The sequence below is a fragment of the Somniosus microcephalus genome, chromosome 30 (genome assembly GCF_052327205.1).
Source record: "Somniosus microcephalus isolate GS21.2 chromosome 30, FLI_Smic_1.0, whole genome shotgun sequence".
Lineage (NCBI taxonomy): Eukaryota > Metazoa > Chordata > Chondrichthyes > Squaliformes > Somniosidae > Somniosus > Somniosus microcephalus.
In genome coordinates, this window is record NC_141016.1 from 8,671,420 (window position 1) to 8,680,734 (window position 9,315).

General features: G+C 45.9%; 1 protein-coding gene across 1 annotated transcript; it reads right to left on the reverse strand.

Moving 5' to 3' along the window:
* Window positions 1–1,283: 1,283 nt before the first annotated feature.
* Window positions 1,284–8,218, reverse strand: LOC147097911 (pituitary homeobox 3-like). Its single transcript, XM_085970978.1, has 3 exons — window positions 7,840–8,218; window positions 5,383–5,591; window positions 1,284–3,759 (listed from the first exon to the last, which is right to left on the reverse strand). Exons 1-3 carry the CDS (start codon window positions 7,937–7,939, stop codon window positions 3,220–3,222), a joined length of 849 nt encoding a protein of 282 aa, XP_085827104.1. The 5' UTR covers window positions 7,940–8,218; the 3' UTR covers window positions 1,284–3,219.
* Window positions 8,219–9,315: the final 1,097 nt, after the last annotated feature.

Here is a 9,315-nt window from a genome sequence, read left to right on the forward strand (position 1 = left end):
CTGCCGTGTTTCCCACATTACAAGTGACTACACTTCAAAAAGGTCTTCATTGGCTGTAAAGCGCTTTGGGACGTCCTGAGGGTTGTGAAAGGCGCTATAGAAATGCAAGTCTTTCTTTCAAGTGATGGGCGGTTGTGTTGAGCGAGGTACCTTGTATTTATACAGCACCTTTAATGCAGTAAAGCTCCCCAGTGTTATCAGACAACAATTGACACATTAAAGGAAAGTGGGACGTGAGTAACGAGGCACCTCTGGCCCCATGTGTAAAATGAACTTTGATTTCAATCGGTGCTTGTCTTACTGTGTGACTGTGACTGCTGGCCCGGATCCCTGTGAGTGTGAGTGCCGGAGGGTCAGGGCTGGGATTGACCAGTCCGGGCTAGTGGTCACTCGGGGTGGGCCCCCCGCTTCAGCCACACACTCGAGAGTCTGAAATCAAGCCGCTGATCATCATCGACTTTGAGAGCAAATGCAGCGACTTCACTCAAACTGCAGGTCTGTCCCATCGCCCCTGAACAATGCGGTGTCTCTCCTCCGGCCCGCAATAAACGCAACCTTGCAGCATCTGCCATTTAAATACTTGCATTATAGGGGCGAGATATGTACCCGGTTCTTGGGTAAGTAACACCCTTTAAATAACAGCTCACTGCTGAGAACAGTACTTTACTCAAACGGGTGAATTTCAAACGAAATATTTCCGAAATAAAACCTCCATGGAATGGATTCAAGGACCTGGTGGTACATCAGATGTCAGTGGGGGTGTAGTGAGTTTAACAATCGCATTGAATTGAATGATTAAAACAGCCCTGCCTTTATCTCTCTGCCCGCTTCTCCAGTGACGGAGCCGCGCTCTGGGACGGGTGGGCACTGGGTGAATTAATTCATCTCAGAATTCGATAGAAAGGCTTTTTTGGGGGGGGAGGAGAACGAAAAGGGGAGAAAAATGGTCAAATTTCTCCACATTTGACGCGCTTCATTTGTTAAATAATCCCACCAGGTCCCCCCTCCCCACCCCCCAGTGTATGAACGGAACTGTTGTTAACTTAAATCTCACGTCGATGAACGAAAGACGATCTGCAGCCGAGGGCAGCCCTCAGATCCGTGGTGGCTTTCGTCGATCGGTCGGATATGCAACTTTCCAGCGCTCCCAACCTTACATCAAAATGTAAATTAAATACAACCTTAAAAAATGCACAAACGTGAAGGCAAAAAGGGGGTAGAAATGAGCTGGTGTCTTCAAACAGGACGCGAGTGCAGCCGAAATAAACAATCGTTCAAAATGCGACTCCAATACTTGGTTTATTCCACTCTGAATTCAGGTTGTCCCCGAGCCCCAGAGGAACCTGCCTAGTCTTTGAACCCGCCTGCTGTTTTCTAACTTTGAGAGGGCCCGCCGTCCTGTCAGCCCAGGCTTGCCTCGTTCCCCCCGACAGCAGAAGCTCCTATCTTCGGTGTAAATAACAATGGGAACAGTATATTATCTCCGCCATTCCCTGCTTAGCTTAGGTCATCCTGCTCAGCTCCGCCACACCCCAGACCTGTCCCCCATATCACTGTCTGCAACAGCGCCGCGCCCCTCCGAACCTGTAGGCACGGGGGCTCAGGACAAACCAGGCAAATAAAAGAGACATATTTTAAGCTTCTAACCCTTGTTTCATAAAGGCAGCAGGGAAAGGTCCAGGAGCCGGACCGACCTTCAGTGACCATCTGCTATCCAAACGTCCCCAATCACTGGTCATGAACTGCAGCAAAACCGAATATTTCCAAATACATCGACACGCCAGTCACCAATCCCTCTAAAAATCAATTTTACATTTGACATAAGTAACTAAAAGGAATCTGAATTTGGCTCTGCCTGTTTGAAGCCCAACAAACGGCGGTGTTTCATTCACTGCCGGCTCCAGCCAGCCATTCCGACACAATGTGGGGTTCCCCCCCCCCCCCCCCACTTTTAAGCAGAAAATTAAACTCTGCTGCAAAGCCACTCTATTTCTGATCAAATTTGCACTAATCCATGAACTGGGGTTCGGGCCATTGGCGCAACCCAGCCTTGAGTGCAGAGTGACCAGGCGCCTGCACTTCCTGCTCCACTCATCCGTGTCTTTCTCAGTTTATTAAACGGGGGGGGGGGGGGGGGCTTTAATCGACAGTATTACAGTGCTTAAATAACTCGTACAAACAGCACATCTGCGATGTGAACTCTTCAAGACCAAGTCAAAGTAGAATCCCGATAAAATAAAAGTGTATAAACATACTAAAAAAAAAGTCCATATCATTTTCGTACTGTTCTATTTATAAGGAAAGAATCAAACGCTACAAGGAGATTATTAATATTTTAAAATATATTCCAGACTATCAATACTGAAAGATTTCCCCTCCCCCCAATATTTTAATTCCTCTTCCCCAACAATATGGGTTCTTTTTAAAAAAAAACCTTTTTAGCCCCTGGACAACATTCTGAATCAAAAGCACCAACCGCTTCAGTGGGACATACCTGGGTCTGTTAGAGGTGGGAGGAGAGATTTCACTGATCACTGTGTGTGTAGCGACCTGATAGGAAATCAATAAGTGGGCCATTTCCTTACAAATATCGCTGCCCTCCAAGATACAAAGCCGGTGGGGGGGGGGGGGGGGGGTGGGGGGTGTTAAAGCCTCTGTGTGGATTAATAAAGGACATCTTGCGGAGGTGTGTGTGTGAGAGAGAGAGGTGGGGTGGGGAGAGGGGTAGGTACATATACCAACCCAGGGGCAATCACACCCACCCCCATCAGCGTGGTCGGAATCAGCAATTTTAATTGTGAAATTTGGAGAAAAAAATACGTTTTGAGCAATTCAGTCTCAAGTCAATTTCCTTGGATTGTTTAAAAGTCGTTTAAAAAAAAAAGAAAATAAGATTTCGTTGGGATTTTTTTTGTTATTGCATTTTCTCGCAATATATTAGTAGTTGAAAACCCATTTTTCTGCAGAGGCCAACGTGCCCAGAGATTGGTGGGAGAGGAGGTTGTTCAGTGCGATGTGACTGACCGTGCTTCAGCTCTCGAGGTACATTGTACAGTGAACACTTTTCATATTACCGAATTACAAGGGGCGAGGGGGGGAGGAGAGCAATGATCGTTTTGTTTGTGGATTGGAGACGATATTTCCACCCCCCCCCTCTCCCCCTCACCCCCCATTTAGCTGGCCGAAAACGCGCGACGTGTCAAAAACACCAAGTCCGTTTTATACGGGTCGATCCACCGCATATTGACAGGGGCTGAGGTTGGGAGCCGGGTTCTGCATGGGCCCATAGCTGAAGGTGGAAGAGTGATGCTTGGCCCGAAGCCTGAGGCTGGCCAGGCTGGTGTTGCAGTTGTCCCGGTAGACGTACGGACTGGAGCTAGATCCGTAGGGGCAAGGCGTGGCGGCCACCGCCGAATTCAACGAAGGGCCGCCGAGGCTGTTCAGATTATTCAAGCCTGAGCCGGGCAACGCGGAGGTCGGGACCATAGTCATCGAGGGGATGGAGCTGGGAGTCGAGAACATGGCTTGCGGCGACAGCGAGTTGACATTCATGGAATTGAAGAAGGAGAAGCTCTTGGCCGAGATGGGGTTGCTGGTCAGTCCTTTGGTGGCCCAGTTGTTGTACGCATAGCCGGAGTACATGTCCTCATACGGTTGCACCAGCCCGTTAAAGGGCGCCCCAAAGCCACTCTTGCAGAGTTCCGCTTGCTGGTGGCGCTCACGTTTCCTCCACTTCGCTCTGCGATTTTTGAACCACACCTGCTCAGACCAAAAAAAGAGAGGTTCATTTGCAGTTTGTAAATAATTAGCGCTGAGATGAGGAAATGTAAGTACGGGTCCAAAAAAATTACAAACACACAGAACACAGAAACCCCACAGTGCAGATAGAGGCCATTTCGGCCCATCGAGCCTGCACCGACACATATCCCACCCGATCCCCGTAACCCCACGTATTTAATCCCCCTAACACTAAGGGTCAATTTATCATAGCCAATCAACCTAACCCGCTAAATATGGTCGAAAATCAGACCAGAATTGTATTAAACTATACATTTTAACTAGACAATAATTTTCGTATTGTTGGTTCTGTATCTAAAGTTTTTGTAAGCGAATTTGTGACACAGAAACACAAACATATTTAACAGAAACACAGAGTACTCCAATACATGCATCTGGCGCCGATATACACGTGCAAGTTCATATATACAGGGCACGAATATACACAGTGTCTATTTTTAATCAAGCTTTTTCAAGCTGTTTATCAGGAAGCAGCATCGTGTCCTTTAAGCAACTGATAGGACTTGTTAAGCTCAGTAAGAAGGTTTAAGGAATAGCTGGATTCGAACTCGAACTCTGGGTCAGAGCGTTCAGAGTAAGTGCTTCAAATCGTTGAAGGTGACCGGGCAGGTTGAGAAAGCGGTTAAAAAAGCAAGGAAGTTATGATGGACCTTTATAAAACACTGGTTCAGCCTCAACTGGAGTAGTGTGTCCAATTCTGGGCACCACACTTTAGGAAGGATGTGAAGGCCTTAGAGAGGGTGCAGAAAAGATTTACAGGAATGGCTCCAGGGATGAGGGACTTCAGTTACGTGGATAGACTAGAGAAGCTGGGGTTGTTCTCCTTAGAGCAGAGGAGGTTGAGAGGAGATTTGACAGAGGTGTTCAAAATCATGAGGGGTCTAGACAGAGTAGATAGAGAGAAACTGTTCCCATTGGCAGAAGGGTCGAGAACCAGAGGACACAGATTTAAGGTGATTGACAAAAGAATCAGAGGCGAGATGAGGAAAAACTTTTTATGCAGCGAGTGGTTAGGATCTGGAATGCACTGCCTGAGAAGGTTGGTGAAGGCAGATTCAATCGTGGCTTTCAAAAGGGAATTGGATAAGTACCCGAAGGAAAAAAATGTAGGGCCATGGGGAAAGGGCGGGGGAGTGGGACTAGCTGAAGTGCTCTTGCAGAGAACTGGCACGGGCACTATGATTCTGGTTTGAATAAATGAGCACACGGGAGTCAGTTCTGACCCAGGAACAGTCTGTTTTTCTCCTGTGTTAACTCCCTGTATTTTGCAATCAATTGCCTGCAGATAAGTGATTTCAATCATTCACTGGCCGCTTGTGTAAGAAATTCCTGCGAAAACTACATTTAATTTCCCACAAGGTGCCTTCCTAGTTCTGAAAAAAATCAACATGTAAAATGTTAAAACGTTCAAAATATCAGTATCTCGCTGTTAAGTAAGGAGATTTAAAATGTCATTATATGTCTTAAATTTTTGCAGTTGTCCATGTGATTTTTTTTTCACCCTCGCGTTTGACTTTTGGGGATCTGAAATGCATCTCCACTCAACACTGCGAGTTTTTTTTTTTGGTCGCTTGCAATATTTACCCTGATCCGAGCCTCGGTGAGGTTTGTCCACACCGCTATTTCCTCGCGGGTGGACATGTCGGGGTAACGGTTCCTCTGGAAAGTAGCCTCCAGTTCCTGCAGCTGTTGGCTGGTGAAGTGAGTCCTCTGCCTGCGCTGTTTCTTTTTGGCCGAGCTGTCTTCGGAGCCCGAGTCGTCGGACTTACATCGCCGGAGCTGCTCGCTCTCTCCTGCCGTGAGGTGAGGAGGGTGGGGTGAGCAACAGAAGACAGACACATGAACAAGCACTCTTCTCCCACACAGCAAAGGCCTCGTCAGACCATATCATTGATAAGAAGCTTGCAATCACTCTACATGTATCTCAACCTCTTCCAATCCGCGAAAAGCTTGCAATTTTAACACTGCGCTTGTTTTTTAAATGTATTTTATAGCTTACAGTTTAGAAACTTGATTATACACAGTGTTTTCACACAATACGGAAATTCATTCAGCACTAAGCTGTGTTATAAACCAATCAAGGCTCAAATTATGACTCCATCTTATCCAGATCAACAGAACGGACACTGCCATCGCCACACACATTTCCAAACACTGGCCAATCGCAACAGCAATGACTTGTGCAAATTTGGTTACAAAATGAACGATAAATCAGCCCAGGAAGCCGACCTGTGGTTTTGCAAACTTCCAGCCTATTGCATCTTAAAAAATCAACTTTAACGAAAAAATCTTTGCCGATAAACTCCAGGCACCCGGGATTTGGTGGCGTTTCCCCCCCGCCGCCTCCTGGGCTTTATTTCGACTTGGGGAAATAATGATGCTTGGTTTGAATTTTATTTCCCCCCCCCCCTGTGTTTATAGCTTCAACCCCCCCCCCCCCCCCGCACAATAAACAGAAGCGACCAGTGTCTCCAATTCTGTTAGTCCATATCAAGCGAAAACGCGCAAGAATAAAATGTAAAATATCAATTTTTAAAAGGTGGCTTCTTGTCGACGTTTCGCACTTGAGATGTTCCACAATGAGAGATGCGGCCACTTGACTTGACCCGTGTGGTTTAGTTCACACTTTTTCGATTCATTAATATGTTAAAACTCTTGCAATTTATGTACTGTTTATTTAGAGATAGTAACACCGTCATATTCAGATTTATGTGCGCACATTCCATTCCAATAATCTGAATATGACGGTGTTGCGATCTCTAAATAAACGGGCTGCTGGTCCTGTCCACTGACTGGTTAGTTTGCATTTAGGCCACGAACCCCTTTCTGGTCTGGTCACCTGGCCGCTTTCAAAGGGAGTTCCTGAGTTTGTGATATTTATAGTTAAAATGATTACGGTTAAAGTTCTTAACGTTAAAGGTTGTATTGGGGAATATTGGAATCTTTGTGTTGCGGCCGTGTGAAGTTGCACTGCAGTGTTGGGAGAACTCAGGACCGGATTGTTGGGGTGTTGCTATTGAACAAATTCTATCATTTACACCCTGCGACCGACTTGTAAAAATCCGCCATTCATATACTTTGTAAAATATTACTTTGTAAAATGTTATTTTGTCATCGTTTTCTTTAGAAAATATCACAGTCTACTGTGATCAGCATGGAGTTTTAGTACATAGTGACCAGAGTTAATATAACTAGGGTTAGTATATTATAACCACATATATATTATAACCATGTTGCACATTATGATCAGGGTTACTAGTACCATGACCATGAATAGTACATTATAACCAGATTTACTATTACTGTGACCGTGGCTAATATATTGCGATCAGGATTAGTATATTATAACCATTGCTAGTACATAGCGACTAGGGTTAATATAATCTAACCAGGGTTAATATATTATAACCATTGCTAGTACATAGTGACCACGGTTAATATATTATGATCAGGGTAACTATTGATGTGACCAGGGTTAATATATGACGACCAGGGTAACTATTACTCTGGCCAGGATTAATATATTGTGATCAGGGTTGGTATAAAATGTGATAAGGATTTAGAATCGCAGAATAGTTGAGAAACTGACCCAGGGGTCAGACAACCCGCTACCTTGTAGTTATTTCCAAACTGTGCCAACTCTATGATTCTTTCGATGGTACATGATTCATTAGTTGGGATTGAAGTGTATTCCCCCGTGTGTAAATAATATTTACTCCCATTTTTTGGGGGGGGATTGTAAAACCCACTAAACCAAAATGAATGAAATCCGGATAGTATCTATAGCGAGCCCGTTTCCCCTAGAAGTCACACAATCAGGTTCACACCTCAGATTAATTGAAAACGCAAATTTGAAAATCAACCAGCCTGATCAAATGGCGTGAGGGAGGACCGGAGCGGCCAGTGGGTTACGAAGCACCGAGCCAACAACTGTAATCGCGCTGGTTTCGTTACAGAATGTAAAGACAAAAGAATTAGGTGCTTAAAGTAATTCGATGCAAATCGGCTTCAGTTCTTGGTCGGCCCTCTTCACATTCTTACCTCCACTCTCACTGTTTGGCGTCCCAGCTAATTGCCTGATCCCGAAAGAACTATTATTCCCAGATGAATTTTGCAATGATTTGAGAGAAGTCGCTGCCATGCTGTACCTACACCAACTCGAACCAGGGGCCAAGGTTTCCGATCAAAAACCAGTCTTCAAATGGTCCATGCAGATTTAAAAAAAATAAAATAGAAGCGTTTTTTTTGTTCAAAACGATTTGCACCCTCGGTCCCCTTAATCCCAGTTGCTAGATCCAAAACTCAGTCTTTTCCCGGCCGGTTGGATGGGACGGCTGTTTCCCTTTGCTGTCCATTTGGACAGACAGTGGTAGGGCTGGAAGAAAGCAAGTTGGAGAGCAGGGTGGAGGGGGGAGTAAGAGGTGGCAGGGAGTCATTGACGGGAACTGACAGGAGGAAATCCCGCCCATGCACCCTACTGATTGGCGACCTGCTGTTACTGCCAGGCGGTGCAATCTTTGATTGGCTCCCTGATCTGCCAATGATCATTGATTTGTGACGCTCTGGTGCAAGTGGGTGTCAATGAATGAGCAGCTGTCGGAGCGTTCCATCGGTCACATCCCTGAGTCTCTTACACACTGAATACCTCAATTCTCCTCGGCTCCAGACCCTTCACATTCGAGTCCAATTTGAACTTTGCAATTTATTGCTGCCCTTGTATTTTCTCACAGCCCTGTATCAAATCTGGGCAAAGTGATGTCAAGGCGGCAGCAATGAATAGGCACGAATTCTTTGCAGCCAACTGTGCCCTGGTACAACTGAAGTCAGGAAGATTGGCGTTCGAGCCCAGAAACGCGCCTTGCTGACTGTTTGTCGCGTTGTTTTGTTGTGTGTGTCTGATGACTGAGAATTTGATCACGATTTGTGGTTAAATGTGTACACAATGACGCCACAAACTCCGGTGATAATCTCTCTAATTCCATCGATTTTGCTCTCAAGGCACAAAGTTCAATGAATCTCACCTCGAATAAGAGGGATAGCTGGGAGTGTGTACACTGAACTATCACATTCGAGCTAGAGTCACCCGCTTACTCTGTAAACATGCGAAGGATACCCAAGATTAGGAAGATAGGCGCTCCTGGCTCGGCTGATGTGCAGACTGCTGTCAACAATGTACAGCTGTTGCCAGATTTATTCTTGGCGGCGGGGGTTTGCTGGGAATAGTTTCGCGTTCAAAACGGTGATGTCATGCACCGCAACCTTTGGAATGACTGAAGATTACAATATGTTCGCTTGGGTCTCCCAACTTAAACACACTATTGTCTGGAAGGAATTTCTTGTTGGTGTTGTCAGGGTGCCAACTCAGCCCTCCAAAGGCAAGAAGCCCTCGCTCGTTCTGGTTACAGAGTGTGTGGTGGCTGGGAGAGGGGAGCGGTGTCAAAACAGGTTAAGCCCACGCAAGATTCCTGCCTCTGAGACGCCAGTTTGATGCTTTCACGCGGGAATGGGTTACACTCA

What these genes read in the sequence shown, in the direction of transcription:
- LOC147097911 (XM_085970978.1), bottom strand. Translation starts at nt 7,939, where the DNA reads ATGGCAGCGACTTCTCTCAAATCATTGCAAAATTCATCTGGGAATAAT. An exon ending in GCCAAACAGTGAGAGTGGAG is followed by an intron (nt 5,592 to 7,839) that starts GTAAGAATGTGA and finishes ACCTCACGGCAG; the next exon opens with GAGAGAGCGAGCAGCTCCGG. An exon ending in TCACCGAGGCTCGGATCAGG is followed by an intron (nt 3,760 to 5,382) that starts GTAAATATTGCA and finishes TGGTCTGAGCAG; the next exon opens with GTGTGGTTCAAAAATCGCAG.